The sequence below is a fragment of the Euwallacea fornicatus genome, chromosome 2, assembly GCF_040115645.1.
Source record: "Euwallacea fornicatus isolate EFF26 chromosome 2, ASM4011564v1, whole genome shotgun sequence".
NCBI classification, from domain to species: Eukaryota; Metazoa; Arthropoda; class Insecta; order Coleoptera; family Curculionidae; genus Euwallacea; species Euwallacea fornicatus.
Genome location: NC_089542.1, coordinates 1,272,878 through 1,298,582, shown reverse-complemented (window position 1 = coordinate 1,298,582; position 25,705 = coordinate 1,272,878). Strand labels below are relative to the sequence as shown.

At 40.3% G+C, this 25,705-nt stretch overlaps 4 protein-coding genes across 8 annotated transcripts in view; 3 read left to right on the top strand and 1 right to left on the bottom strand.

Annotated features, from left to right (window-relative positions):
* LOC136345683 (uncharacterized) overlaps positions 1 to 14,939 on the top strand; it is an 89,049-nt gene extending 74,110 nt beyond the window's left edge. The window contains exon 4 of the mRNA XM_066294229.1: positions 14,926 to 14,939. The gene's annotated coding sequence lies outside the window, so the exon portion shown is untranslated. The remainder of the gene's footprint in view (positions 1 to 14,925) is intronic.
* sha (shavenoid) overlaps positions 1 to 17,474 on the bottom strand; it is a 46,579-nt gene extending 29,105 nt beyond the window's left edge. The window contains exons 1-3 of the mRNA XM_066293992.1: positions 17,201 to 17,474; positions 8,033 to 8,212; positions 4,539 to 4,691 (exon numbers count right to left, since the gene is read on the bottom strand). Of these exons, the coding sequence (XP_066150089.1) occupies positions 4,539 to 4,691; positions 8,033 to 8,168 (289 nt within the window). The 5' untranslated portion in view covers positions 8,169 to 8,212; positions 17,201 to 17,474. The remainder of the gene's footprint in view (positions 1 to 4,538; positions 4,692 to 8,032; positions 8,213 to 17,200) is intronic.
* Positions 1,099 to 21,277, top strand: LOC136345567 (beta-hexosaminidase subunit beta-like). 5 transcript variants are annotated; one of them, XM_066294046.1, is made up of 10 exons: positions 1,099 to 1,135; positions 18,423 to 18,556; positions 18,714 to 18,930; positions 18,981 to 19,096; positions 19,430 to 19,635; positions 19,683 to 19,798; positions 19,849 to 20,041; positions 20,170 to 20,386; positions 20,750 to 20,894; positions 20,987 to 21,277. In XM_066294046.1, the coding sequence occupies exons 1-10, from the start codon at positions 1,114 to 1,116 to the stop codon at positions 21,199 to 21,201; spliced, it is 1,581 nt and encodes a 526-aa protein (XP_066150143.1). In that variant the 5' UTR covers positions 1,099 to 1,113; the 3' UTR covers positions 21,202 to 21,277. The 5 variants fall into 5 exon arrangements, with proteins under 5 accessions (XP_066150143.1, XP_066150159.1, XP_066150150.1 ...); XM_066294062.1 differs by lacking the exon at positions 1,099 to 1,135 and adding an exon at positions 1,159 to 1,341; XM_066294053.1 differs by lacking the exon at positions 1,099 to 1,135 and adding an exon at positions 14,591 to 14,829.
* Positions 21,278 to 22,749: 1,472 nt separating this feature from the next.
* LOC136345591 (beta-hexosaminidase subunit beta-like) lies at positions 22,750 to 25,685 on the top strand. The gene is made up of 9 exons (XM_066294073.1): positions 22,750 to 23,211; positions 23,261 to 23,456; positions 23,517 to 23,632; positions 24,169 to 24,374; positions 24,424 to 24,539; positions 24,590 to 24,788; positions 24,856 to 25,084; positions 25,229 to 25,373; positions 25,427 to 25,685. Exons 1-9 carry the CDS (start codon positions 23,032 to 23,034, stop codon positions 25,639 to 25,641), a joined length of 1,602 nt encoding a protein of 533 aa, XP_066150170.1. The 5' UTR covers positions 22,750 to 23,031; the 3' UTR covers positions 25,642 to 25,685.
* The last annotated feature ends 20 nt before the right edge of the window (positions 25,686 to 25,705 follow it).

The window sequence follows — 25,705 nt, the reverse complement described above, 5'->3', positions numbered from 1 at the left end:
AAACTGAATGTAGAAGAGATTTTTCTCGGTAATATGTTTTCGTCCGAGTCGAGAAACGACGTCAATGGAATAAGAGCAAGATAAATAAAGCCAGGAACAATATGAGCGGCCCATTTGCTTAAATGATCTGCGATTTACATACTTAATGACCCTTTACCTGCTATTATTTACGTTGACTAAAAATGGCAATTTCTGTGTTTAATTTAAAAAAAAAGTGTGTTAAAATTTGATTGAGGAGACATCTCCCACCGTTCAAACCGTTACCTGATTACCCACAGATGGTGTTCACCAACACCGACTGTAATAACTAACCGTTATTTACATATTTTAAAGCATCATAAAATTCGGATGTATATTCCGAAAAGGTAACTAAAAAATGAGCTCTTCTTCAATTGATTGGTGTTCCTTTCCGCATAATTTTTTCGCACCGAAAGCGCCGTTAGCCGACGAACCGCCCACGGTACCGCCCGTCCTGCACGAACACGTTCGGTAAAGGGTTCCTGCCCGTTCTGAATTTTTTCGAGGAGCGTAAACTGATTTTCATCAATCACTTTCACACGTACCTTCGTCCCTTTCCGGCGACACCTCTTCGAAATATTAAAATGTCCAGTCTAGCTTGCTGGCAATATTGACCATTTCCTCCTTCGCCCGTGAAAGGAGGAATTTTGCTTGTCATCCCAGTAATTGAAGCGGAAACGCCACATGTTCCATCGCCATAAACCATAATCATCATAAACCGTCACATATTCATAATCTACAAAATCATATCCATAGCATGAACTCGGCGAGTATTACACAACACAGTTATGCGAATGTGAATTCCTAAATGTATATTATTAATCCACCGAAGGAAGAAATGCGAGAAGACGATGAAGATAACACGAGAGGTTAATGAGTGGAATTGAAGTTGTTTACTAACTTACTGTAGACAAACATGTCGCGTTTGTAGGTCCCAATGGTTTATTAGCATTCGGGATGGGTAACTGTTTGGACATGCATTGTTCAAGTTGTTTAGTCAATATTTATGCGTTGCGTCGGTTACGCTGATTAGAAACGGACATTTTTGCATAATGCTGCACTAACAAAGCCGATCTGGGCAAGTGTGTAAGTAATATGTGGGTTCATCGATGTCTCAGTAAGTACACAGTCGCTTATTGAGTGTCTAATGAGTATTTCGTCTTCGGTTTCGATTTCGATGGTACGGTGAGGGAACTGGTGAAGGTCGGAGAACATGTCGAAATATTGGCAAAGATTATCGTCACTCGAAGAATAAAAAATTATTCGTCGAAGTTCGACCACCGTCCCCAGTCCCGCGGGACGATTCGGATTAAAACTCATGAGGTAAGTTGTCGTGGAATCTTCGATCGAATCCGTTGCGTCACGCACAGACCTGGAAACGATCGGTCCAAACATTGTCGGTCGGCTGTCACTTTTCGGGTCTCCACTGAATCGGCCGACAATATTTGCACCCGTTGTATCGCAATTCGGAACGTGGTTTCACTCGTCAGTCCCCTTCGACAGAAGATTTATTTTCAGCAAGAAATTGTCGGACATATGGAATAAACGGAGCCGAGTGACATTTATTTCATAAACATCACATGTAATGTGATGCAGTTTCACGATACCAGAGAATTAATAACCGAACTACCTTCGCTGATCGATGTCTGACCTATCCACTAAGCTGTAAGCTTCACCGATCGAAAACATGACGCCATTTATAATTAACAAATCGCGTGTTTGCTGCAGGTACCTTTGAAGATTTCATAACTTCAAACCCAGGTACTGTCAGCTCCATCAAACGTTAACTTCACTAATTCAGCAATGAATGTCTGCAACGATGTTTATAAATCGCAGTAATCAGCATCCCTGAAATCTATATTCCAACCACCTAACGGGAGTTCAAGACGACGTGACTCTAGAATTAAAACTTCGAGGCAAAGAAAACCGGGGCAATAAAGTTACACTCTCAGCTGGAAGCTAACAAGACGTCTAAGGCCGGATATCTACGATCTTTGCTACTACTGACAGATAGCGGAGTTCCGGACGTTCCCATAACTCGTTTGGACATATCTCATGAGTACTCGCTGTTAGTTTTAATACGCTACGGCACAGCGACGGCTAGAATTCGGCCCGTGCCTACATACCCCGTGGGAACCTGACTTTACCCGCGTGTTATTTTTTTGTTACGCAGAGAATAGCCTCGCAACACGGACGCGATGGCAGTTTCGGATTCCTCTTGGTCTCTTCCGCGTCACGGGCAATGAGAAAAAATTGGTAGACGAAGAAAACGCGAGTTGGTACTAATCAGTACAGGGAAAGTACTTACGGAGTCGCGTAGAGACCGACGACGTGTTCGGAATTGGAAGCATTTTTTCAATTCGATCTGATGGCCGCATGCATTTTTCCATTTACGTATCATAAGGCTGTTTTTGCCTCAGATGGTTCCGATTCTTCCGCAAACGTCGCATTTATGGGTAGCGAAAAGTGCTTTTTAAAAGGAGTTTTTCAATTGTTTTCAATGCAATGGAAAGAGTTAATACCGCGCATCAATGTTTTAGCCACGATGCAATTGGCCTTATCTAAAATTTATCACCGATTCATGTATGTAGTCAAACATTAGTAATAATCTATTCTGTGTCATTCCTGCTCATCGCTATTTCACTACGACCCACTTCAATATCGTTTATTAGAATCGTTTGGTTCTTATAGCTGTACTAGCATTAGACTAACCCACTGCTTAACAATAGTCTCCGTATATAGCTAAAGACCCTATGACTGTAAGTCTCCGCATTTTTCTCATAAACATACAAACATTAACATAAACAAACATACCAGAAAATTCGACATACACAGAAAGCAATAAATCACTCGTCGAGCGCCCATGATTAATCCTTTTTCCATTCTTCGCCAAACGGCACATTTATGGGCAATGAAAAGCGTTTTTTAGTTGAACTTTTCAGTTTGTTTTCAATGGATCGAACTAATGGACGGATTTAATACCGCATATAAATCTCCGACGCACAATGCAGTTGATCTTATCTAGAATTTATAGTCAATTTATATATGTAAAGGGAAATATTGGTAATTATGAATGTGTCATTCCGAATTATCACTATTTCACTATTAAACTTTGTTTTATTTTAGTACTATTATTAATTTTGTTATTCGCTCATAATAATCACTTTGCTTCCACGATGGTACTATTGTTGGACTACCTCGCTCAACAAGGGCCTCCTAATGTAGTCAAAGATCTTACGTCCAGAAGATTTCGTCATTTTCTTACAAAGATGCCAACATTAACACAGACGAACACACCAACCTATATGAACATGGACGAAAAGCGATAAATCACTTGTCGAACGCACACAATAAACGATTTTTTGTCAGTGGCGGCGACCCGTCAGCCGCAACACTGCCCTCCTTTTGCTGTTCGCTCAAGCAGATATTCCTTCATGGCATCTCGTCAACCGATTCAAATTAACGACATTCATCTTTGCTCTCGGAGACTACAAGATCTGGGCTCTTCCATGCTCTCTTTAATAGAGTCTCACTGAACTCGTTACGCCTCCAGGTCCGGACTGTTGTTAGCAATCGCGGAAGGTACAACGGCTAAATCTTCAGTTTTTTCACCGTGAAGTCCTCTTGGAGGAAAGAAGTCCCTCACTTTGTTGCGCTATTTTTTAACACTGCCGAATCTCTTCTTAGGCTCCTGAGGTGGTGTTCGATTTAGACGTCAAGTGTAGTTTGACGAGTTTGGGTTCAGGTTAGTTCAGGTTTTTTTGCAATAACGCGAATGGTACGGTAAAAATTATTGGCACAGCTCTAACTGTTTCAGAGATATTTCGATGCCCCAACCGAACGTCGGTAGTGTAACTCTTACATGAACGAAGCTTCTTTACCTGCCCCCTTTTTCTACAAATCTCTAGTGAAATTTACGGATTTACTGCCGTTTCGTAAATCTCCAGACCAAAGACGATTGGTGCATATAAAGAACCGAATTTTTAGGGCCCTACCGACATCGTTTATTTGTTTAACAGCGCCTGTGCAAACCACGAGATGTCTCGATGTTATCTTATCTCCTAAAGATAATTTGTATCACCGATAAATTATCTCATATCGTAAGTTTTAAAAACGATTTAACCCGACAACTAATTACAACGTTCGGCAATTTCGATAAGTGGACGCGGGCAAAAAAATCATTCGTTTTTGACGTACGCTAATTGTTCATGTTTTGGCCCCCAGTGGGGCATCTTCAGTGCCGCTCACCGAATAAAAAATATTCAGATGTTTATCTGCTTTGGACCCCCCAATATGATTTAAATGCTAATAGAAAATTCGTTAATTTAGTTAATTTTTAGCATAGCACGTATAGAGATAACATTCCTAGACACTAACGCCATATGACACGATTTGTTTCGCTATTAATAGACGTGATGTTAATCGGGTACGATGTTTGATGGATAGATCAAGTGTACTTAAGTTTGGGTTGCTCAGAGGCCGCTCCATTACATTAACCCATACATAAAGACGTGGCTCACCGTGAATGTCGTCTACGCAGATTTGTAGATCTTCCCTGAAGGCTGGAAGGTGCTGGTGACATCTGCACGTACAGAGATCGTTGCGTGAGATGGCTTGAGCTGTGCCACTGCTGATGCCGATGCAGGTGTCTTCTGAACATGCTTTGCCCTTATCTGAAACAGAGAGACGTATTCAATAGAAGGAGAAATCCATTCGGGGTTCTTTCGATGACGCTTATCATTCAGTTAAAAAAAAATGTAAAATTTACAAGACGAAAAACGGGGGAGAAGGTGGTAGTAGAAGAGATCATTTCTTAAAACTACTGGATCTGAAGGATTGTGCTACATTAACAGCAGAGAGTCCGTCAAGGTGAAACTCATGCACATGAATTATTTTCATTAATTTTTGTTTATGTTAAAGAATTAAAACAAGGCGGACCTGGTAGATGAACAGGGGTTCTAAAAATGTTGCATTTTTTATTAAATATTCCAAAAAATCAATTGTTGACATCAACATGAAACTCGTACATCCAAGATTTTTAGTAGTAAGTGCAGATTTAAAAGAGTTTAGTGTTAAATTTTTGTGTTTTCTACGTGCTATTATATTTGTTTATCTAAATTTAATTGTTGCTTGCAATGGGTCGACAAAGGGGCCAAACCACCGTCACCGAAAGAAACCTCATCGTCTACCATTGTGAAAGCGGAAAAACTCACCATCAAATGGGTAAAATGGTCAACAGGAGTCATTCAACCGTACAGAGTATCATAGATCGTTATATTAACGAAAAAGGGATTAAAAAGAAAGTGCGAAATAGCCCCACGAAAATTCTTAACGATTATGAGGAAAAATCGCAGAAAATCCGAAAATTCCTGCTCCCAAATTGGCAAAAATTGTAGAAATATATCTAAATAAGGTCGTTACTCCACAAACCATTCGAAATTTATTACATAACCATAATGTAAATGGTAGAACGGCCCGAAAGAAACCATGGATCGATGGTAAGGCGAAATGCTTAAGATTTGCGGAATACCAAGAAAAGGATTTTAACTTCTGGAGAGTCGTGATTTTTGCAGACGAGGGCAAACTCAACATTTTCGGCCCGGATGGACAACTAGTTTGAAGAGAGCCCCATTGAAAGAAGAAAAATTAACGGCCGACAGTGAGGCACGGTGGAGGTTGCGTTATGGTCTGGGGTCAAAACGGGACGTCCAGGACGCTGGAAATAAAAAAAAATCCTCTGTATGTAAAATCCGACAACACCCTGATTGGTCGATGCCGCATCTACGGCGTGTTAAGCTAAGAAGAAGGTCTAGACCCACAAGAGTTTTCACGGCGACGAAAGTCCCTTTTTATTATGTTGAGACCATGATATCTGTGATAAATATCATTGAACTCGTGTATTTTTTCGTTCGTCGACCTGCATGATCACCGGATCTAATCCTCTTTGATTACCTACACTCTGAATAACCCCAGTGAGATGATATTCATTTTCAGCTAATTTTTTCAATTAAATCAATGGCGAGGTCAGATTTCAAATAGTGATCTCCAAGACCCTGCTGGAGATAGGTATTTCAATTTATTGTATTATTTAACTTCGATAGTGCGAAAGTTGATTTCCAGCAACTTCCTAGAAAAGTGTGAAGATCAATGCACCGATTAGACATAATCTCAATTCCCTATCAAAACTGCATTGTAATTGACATCTAGAAATATGATCGGTTATTATACCTGGATCGCCTCTTTATGCGCGTTCGTTCCACTTGTCAGGGCTCATTTACCTGATCCATCTAATCCCAGATTAATATCCCGCAATCATCTCGTTAATCCTCACTATCGGCCATGTTCCCTCCTTTGCAAAACGAAGACCACCTTAATTGATTCGGGCGTGTTAATCGGCCGGTTAATAGATTCAAACGACCGGTGTATGCGGTCATAAATACCACGGTGGTAAGTTAACCGACGACAAATACCATCATGGTTATTAGTAAGCCAGTAGCGTGGTCCACGAACGGCCTTTATGACCGTTTTTGGAACTACAATTTCCGGATTTTGAGAAATGCTCGGAAATATATCGCTCATAAAATTAACTCTGTCCTTGATAGTGAAAAAGCTGATAGTACCATTTACGAGGCTATGACGAATGTAATGGTGCAAAACATGCTCAGAAGTACTTAAGCGGCTTGCGATTGAATTATCTATCGGTCTCGCGTGGTTTCTTCGTGGTCGTTTTTCCCCCAGAGAGGAGAGAGATGGAATGGCATCTTTGAAGGTACGTGATCAAGATGGTGATCAGGAAATTAACTCGAAGGAGATATGTAGCTCCATATTCATAAACATTTGTTAAAAATTGCTGAAAAAGTCTCTTTGTAGTAATTGTGCATGAGGGTCCCGGTAAAGTGACTCTTCGCAACGCACTTCTTATATCTCTTATATTTTCAGGCGCGATTCGATTTTTGGTACGAAACCTCTTACTCAATAGCACCGTACAAAACGCTGCCAAAAAGCAGTGGCGCAACGCGAATGCGGCGGCCGCTACAAATAAAAATATATATGTTGACGTGTAAGAGGTAAGATCTTAATCTGCTTTGAGACCTCCTTTCCTCCGCATCCCATCCGAAGAGATTTCCAAAATAAGCCTTGAAACTATGAGAAGGTTAAACGAGTCGCACCGAAAAATCAATCCATGCTACGAAGGTCTTGGGAGAATTCAGAACATGTACGTCACGACAGAATTCCACTGCGATTCTTGACCTGAAGATGATCATAAACGTGAAGCAGAACTAGATTGAGGAAAATACAAGCAGTTTTCCTACCAATCAGGACACTAATTAATATTCAAATTTTTGTTATTATTCCTCGTATATATTCCTGGCTACTGCGTGAAACGCTGTTGCTCTTGTAGCAGATTAAATCAAACTGGGGTAGATAAAAATCAAGGAAATCCAAATCGCCCCGAAGGAAGATCTCTCATACGATTTAATCTGTGGTTAGAAAAACCTCGGGGCTTTTCACCAGCCCGTTAAACTCATTTTGGGGATTACAGTAATTAAGCTTTGCACCAACCCACATCTCTGCAGCGCTACCTTATCGCGCCCACATCCAACATTTTTTCACTTAAAGGCAAGTTTCATACGAGGAATTAAATCTGAAGCTTTCCTTAACGAAGTATAACTTGGATTTTATAGTCGGGCAATCTAAACGTAGTTAACAGTGTATTGACAGTCGTCGATAACCTAACCGATGCGTATAAGGAAGTGTTGATTAAGACATTTCCAGCTGTGCAGTAAAATCGTACTAAAACTAAGCCGATGGCACGCAAATTCCCCCACTGTTGCCTTCAATAAAGAACATTTTTATCACTTAAGAATTGCTTTCGACATACACGTCATGACTTATCTAGCGGGGCATTCCATCGCTCAGATTTTCCCTGTTACAGTATATATAAGTAATAAGGAAGTATTAACGTACAGGTTCGGCCTTAGAGGCTAAGAAAATCTTATAGTAACGGTCTTACCTTGATCTGTCGAGGTGAAAATATCCCCACTGTTGTGACGGGTGATCCTCAGAGTGTCAGTGATTGACAGGGGCAGCGCCGCGACGCTGAGCGTCAGAAGGCATGACGTCAGACATAGGAAGGCGCCTATTTCCATTTAGGAGGCGTAAAGTCGTTGAAGGCCCCCTAGTGTCATATCTCCTGAAGTAAATTAAGAAAGAAATATAAATTGAGAAGTTACGGTGTCAGTACTGTCTCTATACAGGGCGTCGCTTAATTCGTAGCTGGCACATCGGGGCGTTCGATTAAAAACAACACAGCACGAGATGGAGCAAGTGAGATGAATAAATCCTCTCAGGTTGGTCGAAAAATCAGGTATAGCGGCACGTTTAAAATTGCTTAATTAGCGGCGGTATCGTAATATTTGATGATTCTTGTCCAATCAAACTAGGGCAATTGTGGGAAAAGAAAAACGCTCCTTTGCCGCTTAATAACGTGCATCTGGTGTTGCAATTTCTCCTTTAAAAGTATGTTTTTAGTTGATTTTAAAAAATTATAAGGCATGCCCCACTCAAGCCGCATTGATCGAACATCAGGTCTTCATTTAACCAAATCTAATCTAAAACCAAAATCAAGGAAAATCATCGCTGAATTAAGCCGAATCATGCGTTTGGCCGGTACGACGGCTGGATGTTAGGCCAATCGACCAGAAGCGTCATAATTTTGTCTGAATAAAACGGTCTAAATTACTACAGTTGTAAGGCATAAAAGAAATTATAGTCCTGCTCTTGACTTGGCCCACTTTTGGGGACCTGTTCCGCGAACACGAAGTAAAAATTCAAATGGACGAATGGCGGAAAATTCTCATTAATGTCGCAAAATAATTAAATGTCCTGCAGGACGATCATGGTTAATCAATCGGCGACAATTCAACATACAAAGCCACTACCGCATCACGCTCAACCGTCCGACTTGGCCAGTTCGAGGGCCGGACCTAAACTCCATCGACGAAAGACGGTGTAACTGTGCCTGAATAAAACTCTCTAAATTACTATTGTTTTCAGGTGTAAAGCAGATGTTTTCAGTGGTACCGGTTGGATATTATGAAACTATTATTACCCTTGTTGGATTTTTGTAGCGGTTCTAGCGTCAGGTGCTACCTGACCGAGCAGTTAATTACTTATTCAAAGCAACTGTTCTGAGATATTACCGAATATATTTAACGTTTCTGCATATACAGCTAGTGGTACTGGTCGGCCAACTAGCTGGTACTACGAAACACCAGGATTTGACAGATATTTCCGAGTTGCTTTACGCCAGGCACGAAATCGGGACGGGGCTGGTAAAAATATATCCTGCCAAGTTTAATCGCATCGCACAAAACCACTACCATTCGGTTGGAAATAACGGACCGGATAAGCTGCCAGATTTAATTTATGGAAAAAACAAGGCCTTAACGAGAGAATAAGAAATTGGCTTTTATAATAGCGTCTCCAACGGTGCTGCTCAAAGATCGTACTTGCTCAATGTCACTGGATTTTGGTAATAACTACTTGGATTTGCCGTGGATGCCCGACGGAGAATATCGTTAAAGCTGTTAAATCAGTAATGAATGACGTTATTATCGGGGCATATTAAGAAATAATTTTAATTCCACATTTTTAAGATAAATTTAAAACGATTTTTTTGATTTGTCGCGATAAGAATTACTTAAGTACGCTCGACGATGTGCAAGTCCAGAAGACGCAATCAGACGGTTACCGTCCTCGTTGCACTGTAAATCTCAGGTTTAATGCAAAAAAAATTCCAAGATCGAGATTCGGTTTCGCATCATACACCTTTGCTCGAAACGAGAGCTGCAAAACTAAACCATAATTAATTCTTTTTGTTTCAGACTTTTCAAATCATCCCGCGAGTGCATTTATATCTCACGCTTTGCCGCTTTTTTCCATCTATATAAGTATGGGAACCCCGGAAACTGAAACGTTTCATCTATCGCGCTTCTGCACGGAGAGCACCATACCTTGAGGAATTATTATTTTCGAAAGGAAAAATGGGAAATTTCTCATTGACAAAAAATTACTTTCACAAATGTCACTGTGAAGTGGTATATTGTCGCAGCTGAAGCTGCGTGAAAACTGTGACTGATTCACCTTGCTGTGGTTGAAATAACTTTAAAATGACGAATTCAAGGAAAGGTCAAGAAAATCATTCGTCAACCGTCTCGACCGGAACGTGGTATTCGAGAAACGCCATAATTGGCTACGAAATAATTTTCGACATGAGTGAAAACGCAGTGTCTAACCCGATTCGGGCCCAAGCGAAAACGACCTTAAAGTCGCACGAAATAGATGGAAAATTCGTAAATGTTATTCAGCGCACTAGCTGATGCGTAGCGTCCAAATCCTGCTCAACCTCATCGAAATCCGTCAAGTAAAAACGTCCTCAAATATACGTTTCCGATAATAGCCACAATCACTTACAAAACCTTTACTCGACTGATCCAAGACGTAGCATTTACACTGCGCGTGCGCCGCTCCAGGCTCAAGTCGACATTACCTCAAAGTTATGGTCTCAAAACAAATAACTACCAAGTTTGAAATTTTAAGCCCCTGAGCAAAGTAGCCACATTGAACATGAAGTAAGAAATAAAATTACAAGATTGAAATTGGCAAGCAAATCTGCTTTGCGGCCGTTCAGCACTGAAGCAGGTGACTAACTCCGCCCGAGGCAGATGCGTAATTGCTTCTGAAGTCTGAAGTAGACGCAATTATGTTATTTATTAAGTATAAACCAAAATAATATCATACTTAAGGTCTCAAGGCAAGTCACAATTCGTTATAAAGTAATAACTCGAACGGACGACGCGTGGTATTTGCCATTGTAGTATTATTTACGCGCGCCGTACCGCGCGTAAATAATCTTTCCACTCTGAACAGAAGTAACGCGGACGTTAGAAAGCCGGGTAAAGTAACAATTACTTATAAAGTTATTCCGCAAATTAGTGAAAACCTGATTCGAACTACGTTTTCATCAATTTACGACTAAACCAGACCGGGATGACCTTAGAGTTAGAAACGCAGAAATATCCAGTATTACTTTGTAGCCACGTGAGAACAAAAACGTAGTTTGATTTTACCTTCAACTTGCAAAATCGGAAATGTTTATCGCACCAGGTGCGGAAACGTAACATTATCGACTTTTGCGCGGAAAACTAATTTTGGCGTGCTTGGTACCGTGAAGTGTCACAGTTACACGGGGGCGGTGAAGGGCATTTTTTCGTGGGCGAGTACGAAAATGTGCCGGCAGGGTGAGAATTCAAAGGCCGAGAAAACGAAATGGTACATCGAGGTGAGCGAAAAGAAAATTAAATGCAGATTCTACAGGGAGCCGACACTATATTATCAGGCCGTATTGTCCCAGAATAAATCGAGAGATAATTTTTTCGCTATGATACTATTATGTAAATACTATATACTGTTATATAAAAAAATATGTATATATATATATATATATATATATATATATATATATATATATATATATATATACATTATGTATGTTCATTTTTATATATATTTCTTAGTTATAATAATATTTAAAAAAGTGTTTAGTTATTTCTGGGCGCTAACTGTTTACGATGTAACTGTTATATGTTAATTTAACTATTTAGAAGTTTTACATAAATAGATTTGAACCATTAGTCTCGACCATCTGGCTCGGTTTCTATTATCCAATTTTTTTTGTTCAGTCCCCATCTCACATTTCTTTCGAAAAAATTTTCAATCTGAATCCACCAATGACGTCAAGTTAGTGATGCAATCCTCACGACAATGAAACGCTCCATTGAGCGTATAAAAGTGCTAACGTTTCCATTACGACCGGCTCACCATTTTTTTCTCTTTTTTCAAGAACAAAACGAACACCATTTCCGGTTTTTCAAGGAATTCAATACCACAACCGAATCGTCGATGGAGACATGGCGAAAGGTCTCGTCTCGTGAAATCTCCCCCAATGAAAAATGAATCACGTTTCACAAGTTAGGTAGGATGAAAAGTATCTCTCGGAACTGCTGTTTCCCAACGTGAACCGAAAATGTCCTCAAGATGAGGAAATACTGTAAAGAAGAGGAACGAACTTCTGTTGGATGTGACAAAAGTGTCCGATCTTCTCTCGGTTACCATCTGCTATCATTTCAAGCGGCAATGTTAAGATCACTGTTATGAAATTACGAAATATCTGCGAGAATTAAACGGGGGGGTCAGTCACTTTTTATAAATCCGATTTCCAATTCGCGGGTGAACAGCGGCCATTATTCATTAAATATTTGAGCACTTTTCTTTTCTCTTTTTATTTTCCGGCCGTAACAGCAGATGTGCCATCATCGATGTGTCATCGACCTAAAGACCCATTCGAGTGGGTTCCTGCGTTAATTGTGGCAGCTCCACAATGCTAATTTGAATATATTCGTGGTCATTATTACCGCATAAGAAAGAGATTGTAATTGGCGATGGTTCCAGCGGCAGGAAAAATTAATGAATACTCTCATAAGTGGAGAAATTGTAAAGTTACTGCGTAAAAGTGAATTGAAGCGTCAGGTGATGTTCACATGTAAATGAATGCGGGTTTATAAAAAAGAAAAAAAAAACGAAAAAGTTCAAATATTCGGCTGTTGTCATTTGGCGCGGCCGAATGAATACTTCTCATGCTAATTATGAATTAGCATGGAGAGTGTACATAATTTACTTTGAAAAAAATCATATGGCACGCGGAGTCGAATCGCATCGATTGAACAGCGGTTAACAACGAGTCAGGCTAATTGACATGTCAAAACAACGAAAATCGTCACTGAATTACGCGAAACGATCCGCTTGGCCGGCACAACGGCCGGACCTTAGGCCTATCGAGCAAAGGCGGCGCGATCACGCCCGAATAGAACCGTCAAAATTAGCATTAGCTGTAAGTAGTAAAGGAGTCGAAACTCTTACTTTGGACTTAATCCTTTTTTTTTTAGAGATATGGTTTGGGAATTGACAATACGACAAATCGGGAAATTGCAAAATGGCTGCGGAAAAGCGAATCGAGGCATCAGGCGGTTACGCGGCTTCGTAGGTGACTTTGGGTGTATCGGGAAAGTGACAATTATTTATTGTGATTCGTCGTAATAAAGCGATACTTTTCATACCGCCTCAAAATTACCTGGAATGGGCCCTTTCGGGCCGCGCTAGCACCAACGCGGCGATTTTGAAAGCTCAGAAATGAAAGTGCTGCCAGTTGAGGGAAAAACCCGGTTCGGAGGGCTCTAATGGCTATTTTCACTGCTAATTCGAAATGAACTTTTTCGGTATGTTATAGCGATCGAACGTTTCACTTTCTCTGAAATGGCACGTTTACATTCCTCCGATTCCTCGCATTTCAGGCTTATTTCGACCGTAATCATCAATTCCCGGTATTTAAATATGTTAAACAGGTTTAATTAAATGCAACTTTCGGTAAGTTACCGAACGTGTTCCTCAATATGTTTTCTCCCATTATGGGGCACAGTCGGCGCCCCATTGGACGAAGATCGGCCGCATTCTTTCATCGCGGCAAATGAGTTTTTTCATAACTATAAAATGGCTCGCGACGAAAATATCTTGCGCCATAATGGAATACGAATAAATTTGCTCAACGGGAAATTTGCTTCTGTTGTTGTCGATTTTAATCGATAACCTGCACTTAAAAACCGTTAACTAACAGGTGCATAAAATAGAAGAACAACATGTCGCATGAGTTTGTTAATAAATTATTCGAACCACGCAGGAGTACTAGGGCACCGAACCATCAAAAATCCAAACTACCGATATCTGCAGTAGAATGATAAATTATGCAAATGATCAAATCATCAATAGAATAATGTAGCGTTAATAAATCGATGATTACATAGATGAACCGTTGGTTTCGCGCACTCGGGAAAAAATCGAAAAAACCATGGGATTGCTGAAAGTCATTCGTTATTATCGAATACAATAGGAGATACTTATATGCTTTATTACAATGAAGCGTTGCCATGCAAGGTTAAGTGTACGTTTGCAAATTGGTCACATCAACATGGCAAATCATCACGGCATAAAGCACCTTAATGTGTTCGTACGAGTGATAGTCTCACAATATAATGAATCGCAGCCAATTTGAGCAATAGTTGAAATTCATGATGCTGAAATTTATTTAGCATCTGTCCAGGCTTAAAAGCAATTTTATGCTAATTATACGTAGAAGAAAGACTCAATTCATTTATGCCAATTTCATATCACTCGAAGAGGAACTTTGAAATCATTCGGTATTGGACACTTTCGCTTTTAGTTTATTTTTTATTTTTATTTTTTTTTTATTTTTTTTTTTTTTTAAGGAACAAAAAACTCGCAGAACGGGCAGTTTGAATGTCTCTCGTGGGACGCCCCTGGTTTTTGGAAAATCGTTTCGAGACGACGATCGAATTAATAGGTCGCCGCCAGGTGACGTAATCCGATGGCAAAGCCGTCGTGGATGTGACGTCGCTCCTACTAGATGTCGCCCGATCGAATCCGAAACGTTGTCGGTATGTCGGGAAATCCGGCGCCGGGAACGTTCCGAGACTGTTTTCCGATAAATTTCAATAAAACGGGGTCGGTTCGTGAGAAATTTCGCCCCTCGATTGAACTGAAATCTTACGATACGGAAACGTCATCCCTAGTCGTCCGGTGCCTGCGACGTTAATCCAGAACCTCGCTCCTGGACACCCTCCGGAACCGTCGCAAGTCGTCGGAACGTCGAGAAATCTGGTGGCAAAAACGTTGCGGGTAAGTCAGCGACTTCTCATAAAAATTGATGAAATGGAGTCGGATCGGAATTTCCCTTCTGGGCGCCATTCGCACGTTAGCGAAGACATTCTTTAGGAAATATTATCACATTGGAATAAGTCCAACGCTCGAAGGTCGGACTGAAAAAAAAATGGCATAGCGGGACTAAAAAAGAATTTCTCTGCTAAGTTGTGACGTCGGTGCGCGCACTCCAAGGAACGGAAGAGATCGAATAAGCCTTTTAAACTATCGTGGGTAAATCATAATACTCAGAACGATCATAACTAATAATTGGCTAAACACCTTCAACGAACCAGAACCGATCTTATACATCTCTGCTCGGGTGCCGCTAACAACCTGCAGACATAAATCCTCACTGAACTTCAATGAAGCGCTACTTAATTCGAAACCAAAAGTAAATCACTTTTTTCTTCGAGATCCTCAGGAAGAGAAAATGGCATCTCCGGTCTGAAGTGGAGTAACAAAATAACGTAATTATTCATAATAAGAATAATAATAATAATAAAATAGGAAAGTGAGATCCGTTCGTAGTGAACTGGTAACTTTATAAATCTCATGAGGAGTAATTTAAGTGTCACAAGCAAAAGAAAGATGATCGAGCAAGACAGAACGTTGTTTAATGGCACCAATTAGTTTATGAAATTTTTGTCGGTTTAACAATAGGTTTTCGCTATTTGGGGTTGAGCGGAACGGGGTCAGTGTGTCTGGTCGGGCAGCTGCAGCAAAGTCTAGTTAATTGCAACTAAACCAAAGAAAACATAATAATCGGTTGCATAAATGGCACGGAAAAATTGCAACCGAACCATCGTGCGATGTTTATCTTCCCATTTTCCAGTCCATTACGACAAACAAATTAAGTCCTACCTAGATTAGTCATTGCAACAGGTAATTTAGATCTAGATTAACGCTTCTGCTTCTGTCTCCGTGTTGCAGCCGGGCGTGTCCGGCATTATGGCTTCTTCTTTAATTAACAGCCGCAAGTTTAAACTGACTGTAATTTTATGTTCATCGTCTGCATTCGCACCCTAATCAGATGATCATGTGCGATCTTAATATAATTTGTTTAAAGAAATCATCAGGGATAATCGATAGAGTAAACGCCATCTGCCCTGCTCTTGTTGATGGTTAACGGTCGCGTAGCCTTTTTTAGATGATGCGCTAGCCTAGAATTGGTCTTTTCCTGCTTCTAAGGTATCCAACATGAGCCAGCCAGAATAGCCCACGCGTACATACGATACGTCGGACTCAACCAAATTCAGATGAGTTCCAAAGTTTCTTTTTTTGGAAAATGGCTCAGCTTCAGAGAGAATTTTAAGATGATGCACGATTTTACCTGCGCGCAAGTTCGCGCATTATTCTCGGGCGACTTTGACTCAATCGCGACCAGAACATCGACAAAAAGCCTTTCTGCGTTATTTTGAAATCCCAAACGAAACAGCACTAAAGTTCCACCATGTTAATTAAAAAAGTCACTGGGCACTTGATCTGCAGAGTGGGCACGCCGAGCTCGGAAAAATGTGGATGACATCCCAGTGACGTGTCATTCGACTATTTCGTTATGTTATAAGTACAAAACTTAATGTAACATCAACAAACTGGCTGAAAATTATGCTTTAAGGTACAAGTTCCGTAGAATTGTCTGTAAGACCATTGAACTTGCACTAAAATTGTTTTCTTGTGCGGCTTTAGTGCGTATAACGCCTCCTCGAGACCAAGACTTTATGGAGGAATTGCTCGACTCAATTAAGTATCAAAATCACTTTAGCCATCTAAACGACATGGTAACAATATGAGACAATAACGGCATAAGCGATACTTAAAAAGTCCTATAAAGTCGAACACCTCAGCAACAGTAGTTAACAGTTGGAGTTGGTAAAAAGTAAGTTATTAAAAATAAGACTTCAAGGTTTTTCTGAGGAATCCTATGGCATCCATCTCCGCTGACAACGCGTGTTTGAAAATAATCTTGGAAGTCTAAAAAGGCAGTATTAAAAGAGCGATTAGACGCGAAAATAAAAAAGTCACATGCTCATAAATCTGAAGTGCGTGCGGGCCAGCTACAGAAATACCTTGAGAAATAGCATTAAATAAACATACGATTTCTTTACATTATAGAGGCTCAAACTAATAAATTATGCTATCAAACTTTGCAATCGTGTGCCTCTTAAATACTCTGTCAATAATTAAATTTACGCTCTCAGAAGCACTGAGATAATGAACTAGCCGAGGCATTGAAGTGGGTCAAAACATTTGCTCTATGCACCTGGGTGTATTGCCATGAATGCGGAAAACATTTATAGTATCAAAAAACATTGAAGTTTATGCGGTTATAACTTCCAAAGCTACTCACATCAAAATCCCCCATAAATCCCTGCAACCACTGAACCTCGACAGGTCAATCTAGTCTCGTTTGCGAGATAAAGAGGACAAGAAAAACTCGCGCACTCGAGCCGAGTGAAGCATGAAGACGCAGATCGAAGAATACGGAGGCCGACACGCGACTGCCACCATGTCTGACGCCAGGAAACGAAGAACCTGCAGCTCTTCTTCTAGCAAGAGGAATTCCGACGGTACCACTCGAGGTTCCTTAGGGAGAGCTCGGAATGCGATCGCGTGAGAGAAGAGTCATAAACGGATTTATGGTGTCTATGAAGAATGTGTGTTATTCTTTTATGTTGACCATGCCATGTGAGAAGGCAGAAGACACGGGTATGGGGGGAATTTGAGATTGATCGTATCGCGTTGTGCTTTACGAGCTATAGTAACGCTTAAGGAGTTTATAAATCGTTTTAAAAGAAAATCCAGAGTAATAGTTAATGCTATAGTTATCTTATTCCGACTTTAAAAAAAAAATCTTGGTTCCCCATGTAGCGCAGATGGTTTTCGCTAAGGTAATTGAAAAAAAACAGAGATAAATGAAGGGAAAAACTGGTAAATGTCAAATTTAATTAGCCATGTGCTGAGTTCTAACCTTACACACCTGTCAAATTCGGCAAAGTCACTGACCATTATTTATGCGGTTGATCTAGGTCATGATTGTATAAGAACATGTCAGAGTGAGAATGAAATTTCTGTTCATCAATGAAATTGCCCGATGAGATTTTCTGATGGCTATTTTAAGCATTAGATAAGAGAAAAATGAAAGAAGTAGGAGACGAAGAGAATTACCTTAGACTTAAACCGTCAAAATGGCAAATTGCTCACTTGTCCCGTTCAGTAGACAACTCAAATTGCGGTTTGAACAATAAATGAATTTGCATATTGAACAATTCTTGCGCGCAGTATTAACCAGAATATCGAATAAACATAAATAATACGTCCAAATTGTTAATCGCTTTTAAGTCCACTTGAACGCTATATTTAGCACCCACTGCACCATCGTCGGCAATCGTGTGTTGATCTCAACAAAACTGATCATACAACAACAATGTTTAGATATTTATATCTGTTATCACTCATCTTAATTTATACGTTTACTTGCAAACTATTTTATCATCAAACCCAGCAGTAGATGCAGACATTCAGAGGAATACACAATATGAATAAACATAAAATATTTCTCTTCGCATTAGGCTTAGGGATGTGCAAAGCATCTAGTCCAGGCCCTCTAATACACGCAACTAAAGGGGCAGTATGGCCCAAACCTCAACAACTCAACACCAGCGACAGTTACTTTATTTTGCGACCCAGAGCCTTCGAATTCAACGTGAGTACAGTTCAGTTATTTGTGTGATGTATCCAAAAAGTATGAAAATAGTCAATCATTTCGAGAAATACTGGCACAACCATCAGCGGCTCATATACGCTAATATTTCCATTATCTTTGGACACCCCGTATACTGAGAAAGCATCTACAAAAACAGATTCTGAAGAACCTCAGCTCCTGCAGCTTCCTGCGAAATTCTCTGGCCAGATACTGGAAATTGTTGCAATTTGATGTCACTCTGAAGAAACATCAGCAAAAGAATAAACAGGGGGTGCAAGTCGATGGATCGATGGGGTATTTGGAGTACCTAGATGTGAATTTGACCGGACAATGTGACGACCAGGCCTTGCCAGGGATAAAAATGGACGAATCTTGTATTTCAGTTTACTTTAAGAGTGATTCAGTATTAAAGGAGATTTTCCAGATCGCTTGTGGGTACTACCAGACAGAAAGGAACTTCAAGCAGCTTCAATCTGGGGCATTCTTCGAGGCCTAGAAAGTTTCTCGCAGCTGGTCTATATGACCCATGATGGTCAATCGGCAAGTGTTTCCATTTTCCTTCGTTTGGAAATATCACTTTTGAATTCCCTGTATAAAAAAATGACCAAGAGAATACCGGGCTTTGATAAATGAACGATGATATAAATTCGGCATCTGTCAAATATATAGCACGTATGTCAAGCTTTCGAGAGTTTGACTGAATGAGTAAGGTTAGACATTTCGTACATATCTCATAAAGTTTGACGTTTCTTCGATTTCTAACCTCACTGAATTGTCAACTTCAGGATTAAATATATTGAGAAAAAACATTGGCTTTCCATGAAGAACTCATATTAACTTGTAAATTGGAATAATGCACCTTTTTGTTGACAGCTGAGGGTTAACGCTACTATGATAAAAGACTTCCCTCGCTACAAGCACCGAGGCTTGTTAATTGACACTTCAAGGCATTTCATTCCTCTGGATAAAATTTTCCTGACTCTGGACGCGATGTCTTATAATAAAATGAACGTGCTGCACTGGCACATAGTGGACGACCAGAGCTTTCCTTATGTCAGTACGAAATTTCCAGAGCTTAGGTAAGCCTAATGAGAAATTACTTCAAAAAGTTAGTAATTATTTTCAGCGATAAGGGGGCGTATAATCACTATACCAAAGTGTACTTTCCAGAAGACATTCGGGATGTTATCGAGTATGCACGATTGAGGGGTATAAGGGTGCTGCCCGAGTTTGATAGTCCTGGTTAGGTGGCCGCTTTAACTAAGCGAACAGGATTAACGGGGGTTTTTAAGGTCATACCAGCTCCTGGGGGTTGTCTCATCCAGAAATTCTAACCCCCTGCAAGATACCGAATATGTACGGTCCTATGGATCCGAGCAAAGAAGGCACTTTCAGCTTTCTGTACAATTTATTTAGTGACGTTAGAGACAATTTCAAGGACGATTTCATTCACCTTGGAGGGGATGAAGTTAACTTTTTGTGCTGGTACGTCATTGTCGGATCATGGTCATTCGCTCTGATTCACATATATCATTGACTGTGATAGTTACATCGTCTTCGGTATTGTCAATTTGTCAGTTTTCCGGGGAATTTACAATGCTGTTCTTTTTTAGGATAACGAACCCAAATATAACAGAGTTTATGATGATGCAACATATAAAGTCGTATGAAGATTTGGAAAGCTACTACGTGCAAAGGGTGGTGGACATGGTAGCTCAGCTCAACTTTAAATCCATCGTTTGGGAGGAAGTTTTTGAAAATGGCGTCAAGCTGTCTAATGACACTCTGGTGCATGTATGGAAAACGAACTGGATTGATACCATAAAGAGGGTAACGTTTCGAGCAACTCTAAAAATAAATGCGATGAAACTGGTGGACAAAATGAGAACCCATTTGACATTTGAGCCATAAAATGAAATGCCATATCTGAAACAAATTTTTTCCTAACGTTTTTAAGTATTCGGCAATTTTCTTCATCAAAATTCTATAATGAAAGTTAAATACATTGAAGCATTGAAATAAATATGTGCTTCTTCAGTTTTTTTACGTATCGCAGTGCCCTTATAGACTTTGACGGTTAAAATCTCTGTCATTGATCAGTCACTGTGAATAGACAACTAACAATGACACTTTGCGCCCCCTGTCGTGTTTCATGCAAATAATTACAATGCGCGTACCTGGAATCTTCTTCAGGTGACAGCTTCAGGAAAACACGCCCTCTTATCTTCATGTTGGTACCTCGATAAACTGAAATCGGGCGGTGATTGGCAGGATTTCTATCTATGTGAACCCACTGATTTCGATGGATCTTCCGCACAGCAGGAGTTGGTTCTAGGGGGTTAGTAGGTATTCATTTAAAAACCGCCAGATTATAAAAATAAAAGTAAAATGTTCTGAAAATATTTTTTTATCGTGAAATACCACGAATAGGGGAGGCGTGCATGTGGGGAGAAACAGTCAACGAATACAACATTATCAGTAGGGTGTGGCCCAGGGCTTCTACAACGGCCGAAAAGTTGTGGTCTGCAGATTTGGGCAAATACGACCTAATCGAACCTGCGCAACGCTTGGAGGAGCACACCTGCAGGATGAACAGACGGGGAATTGGGGCTCAACCTCCTAACGGACCTGGATACTGTGACTAATATCTACCTATTTTATTTGAATAATAATTACGATTAAAATCATGATCATGTCGAAATAAAATCCTGGAAAAAGTTGCGCTCATGGAAGAAATTGTGGTCCGGTGGTAGGGGGAAACACAACTCAAGAGTTCCAGCCGAAACTTGGATTGTCGAACTCACGAGCCGTTTTTCGATTATTCTATACCTAGTTACCGCTACAGGCGCACGTCCGAGGGAGTCTTCGTGTATTATAATGGAAAAACAAAAATTGACCCTTGTTAGATGTTCCATTTTAGAACACATCGAGCACTATGCATATTTTAAGTTTTAGCTCAAATTTTACCTCAGTCGAAGTTTCGATCTCGACTTGGACAGAAAATCTATTTTTTCAAGGTCAACATTTAAATTAAAAAAAAAAACAAACAAACGCGATGAAAATAGTTTAAACAGACCAAAAGTAGTGAATTTATCCAGGCAAGTGCCGCTATGGCTTGTGGCCATATTACAAGAACTGAAAAATTTAAGTTCGCACCTGGCAAGGAAAGTACTGATCAATGCAGCTGCCACAGGAAAACGTCAAAGCTTTCTACAAAGTCGCCGATCGTTCGGAAAACGAATGCAGTCCACGCATAGGCAACACAAAATACATGAAAAATAACATATTTCACCGGGTACCACCAATTAATGTTCAAAAAGATCGCGCGTATTTATCGGATTCGCGCAGTGAACGAGTCAAACATACAGTTTAGTAGTTTTGTATAGACTCAATCGGCTAACTTTTGGGGCTCTCTTAAAAGGAATTCAGAGTAAAGTCCCCCAAAAGAAGAATGCCCTGAATACACAATTTCAGTTAATTTCTTCCGGTTTGGAATTGATTAAAAAATATCTGGATATGCAGGCTTGTTACATGTAGCTGGATAGTCTAAACTCGAATGTATAACAACAATCATTTTGAAATTTTCGGAACTCCTATAAACACTCACAATCAGCCCGATAACCTCGTTTTGACATCATCAAGTAGAACGAATTTTAATCTATCCGCATATAAAAATGTAGAACTGTATATGATTTGCCTATATTTTACTAATACAATAAATAGTTTGTGCTACAACAGCAGTGCGGGTACCTATATGGGTATAAAAAGATGCGATTGCTCTTGTAAAATTAACTACTATAGCAGTATTGAGCAAATATTAAACGCTGCACGTGCAAATTTAGGTTTCGGTCATTTATAAGGCGAAGAGGACATTACTCACTTGGCAGAAAAATTAACGTTAAAATTACATAATATTGCCGCTTAGGCATTGATTTCAAAAATTTGCATGGGTTTTTAGCGGCAATAAATACTTGTTTTTCGACCGCAAATTATTCTTCAATCTTCGCCAGACAACCTCGCAGCATCATAAACAAAATTAACTTCCATTCCTCCTAATTAATATTCATTTAAGCAATAATACTTTAAATCGATTTTTTGTGTTTGCTCGAACAAAGAAACGACTCAATCTATTTGCAGTGAACAGCCTTCGTGAATACATTAGCAATATTTAAAAAAAATATCACTCTCAAAACTCGAAGGTAAGCCACCTTTGCACCGCCATCGAATAGCGATATCCGGCAGTCTCAAGAAATCTCGCGAGATGACAAACGGTGGTAAAAACCTCTAAAGTGCATTTAAGTGCCAGTTGCTCCGCCACAGACATCGATCCCAAACGAGCAATTAACCTACAAACTCCCAGTTGCACAAACAACAATTCGTGTAGACGAAGTCTAAACACTTCGTTGATATTGGTACCTACTAGAGATAACATGAGGTCTGATCAATATAAAATTCTAATATTCGATTAGTCGCGAATGAAAGGTGAAATGAAGAGTTTGGCAGCATTCGTGTTCATATTGGCCTGCGTTGATGCATATATAGTCAACCCAGGCCCTAAATACCCAGCAACCAAGGGCTATGTGTGGCCCGCGCCCCAATACCAAAACTTTAACGAGAGCTACTACAGTGTCAACGTCCAGAAGTTCGCGTTTAAGGTGAGTTTTTTGAGGCAAAAATTCAATTATTGGTAAAGAATTCCCACAGACTAGTGAAAACTGCAATATCCTCTACAACGCCCAGCGCAGGTACCTGGAATTTATCCAGGCTCACATACCAACGTTGGGAAAAATTAAAGTTGGAAAGGAGAACAATTACTTGGGAGAATTGACGCAAGTCAGCATCACTTTGAGTGAAATTTGCGACGATAATGCTTATCCAAATTTAGATATGGATGAGTCCTGTGAGTCCTAATAAAAATACTTGTTATCTCCAAAGAGGAATCAGAAATGGTTTTTTGTAGATGTCTTAAGTGTGGCGGAAGATGGCGCTAATATATCCGCTCCTACAATTTGGGGAGCCCTCAGAGGTATGGAGACCTTCTCTCAGTTGTTGTACTCGGCTGAAGATGGCATCAGCGTGAGTATTTGTTATTCCAACGTATCATAATCTTGAATTCATCATGATAGGCAGATGTTTCTTCCCTGCGAGTATAAGTAATAGACAGTGACAGCGGAAGAATTTGACGCACGACTAAGGTTAAAGATTCAGGAAATGACAAGTTTCATTCTACGCTCCAGTCCGCATCCAATGCGATACCATGGCCCACTTTATCCACTTTTCTTGTCTTGTCATACAATCGTTGCAAACCATCAGCAAACTGTTTCGAAACGGTTCAAAAACCCTTCTGCGCAAGCGCATTGCTCATCCAGAGTTCAAATATGCAGTATGAGTTACGCGAAAGAATTCTGAGGTAGTTTCCTGGTCAGCTGGAACGAACGTTATCGCATACGGTAACATGTTACACAGATACAGCTCGTATCCGGCTGCCGTACTGAGTGCGCACCTTTTGGATGCCCGGAATCGCCTCAAGTTCATTTTAGCTATTTATTATGGAGAACGGGAATAAGTGGCCCTCAAACTACTCACATTGACGCCCTAAAAATCTTTTACAGACTCGCATAAATATCACCAGCATTGTGGACTCCCCCAGATTTCCCCATCGGGGAATCCTAGTGGATACCTCCCGGCATTTCATCCCGCTTGAGCAACTCAAGCAGATAATCGACGCCATGGCCTTCAATAAGCTCAATGTCTTTCATTGGCACATCGTCGATGACCAAAGCTTCCCTTTTGTTAGCACCACCTTCCCGGAATTGAGGTATCCATCCTTTAATCCCTTGACCAGGCTTCCAACGTTTTTATTTCAGTGCACAAGGCGCGTACCACCCCCAACTCTATGTCTACAGCCCCGATGACGTTGCTGTAATCATTGAGTACTCCAAGCAACGAGGCATTAGAGTCATTCCGGAATTTGATACTCCCGGTAGGGAATTTCGGAAATCTATAAAAGAAAATTATAATGAAATATTGCAGGACACACAAGATCCTGGGGAATCTCCCACCCAGAGCTCCTCACCCCTTGCGACTCTGTCCAGAAAAACTCTTATGGTCCCATGGACCCCACCAAGAACCTCACTTACACTTTCGTTGAGGATTTGTTCACCGAGGTCCGCAAGGTGTTCCGTGACCAGTTTATCCATCTAGGAGGAGACGAAGTGGATTTTGATTGCTGGTATACATAATCTACATATATCCTCTAAAACTTTTATATATTTAACTAAATGCCTGCTCACCTACAGGGAGAACGATACAAATATAACCGCCTTCATGACAGAAAAAAATATAACCAGCTACGCAAATCTCGAAGGTTACTATATTCAGAATATATTAGATACCGTGGACAACCTCAACTTTAGTTCAATAGTATGGGAAGAAGTTTTCAGTAATGGGGTGAATTTGCCCAACGAAACAATCGTCCATGTCTGGAAGGACTGGGATGGCAACAGCTGGGTTGAGACTATGTACCAGGTAAGTTGATGCATAGAGAGCATTCCAATAAGGTAAACTTAGATAAAATTTGTTGTAAAAACGTTATCAAGAAGGAAAATGGTGTAACTACGTGACCTTAAACCCATTCACGATTTCTGTAAACAGATAATGAGGTTTTTTTAGGTAACAAAAAAGGGCAAAACTGGCCTGCTCTCCGCCTGCTGGTATCTCGATCATTTAGCCACGGGCGGCGATTGGAAGACGTTCTATGAGTGCGAACCCACCGAATTCGGCGGGAACTCCGAACAAACGAAGCTCATTCTAGGAGGTAAAACTCTTTCAAATTCACCGGACTATTTAGATATAAGATAAATGATTTAGGGGAAGCTTGTATGTGGTCAGAACTAGTCAATCAATACAATATAGTACAGAGGATCTTCCCCAGAGCTTCGGCAGTAGCGGAAAAGCTATGGTCAGCCAAAGTGGAAAATGCCAACGAGGATTTCGTTTCAAGGAGATTAGAGGAGCACGTCTGTAGAATGAATAAGAGAGGTATTCCTGCTCAGCCGCCAAATGCTGCAGGTTTCTGTTTGTAAAACTGTTTTGTATGATGGTTCCAATAAATACTAATTAAACATCATTTAGTTTTTTTTCTGTTCA

Coding starts and splice junctions, on each gene's coding strand:
- LOC136345567 (XM_066294036.1), top strand. CDS start 18,362: ATGCAGACATTCAGAGGAATACACAATATGAATAAACATAAAATATTT. Junction 18,557..18,713: donor CCAGAGCCTTCGAATTCAAC/GTGAGTACAGTT, acceptor CTACAAAAACAG/ATTCTGAAGAACCTCAGCTC. Junction 19,097..19,429: donor TGACCCATGATGGTCAATCG/GCAAGTGTTTCC, acceptor TTTTGTTGACAG/CTGAGGGTTAACGCTACTAT.
- LOC136345591 (XM_066294073.1), top strand. CDS start 23,032: ATGAAAGGTGAAATGAAGAGTTTGGCAGCATTCGTGTTCATATTGGCC. Junction 23,633..24,168: donor CGGCTGAAGATGGCATCAGC/GTGAGTATTTGT, acceptor AATCTTTTACAG/ACTCGCATAAATATCACCAG. Junction 25,085..25,228: donor GGGTTGAGACTATGTACCAG/GTAAGTTGATGC, acceptor AGGTTTTTTTAG/GTAACAAAAAAGGGCAAAAC.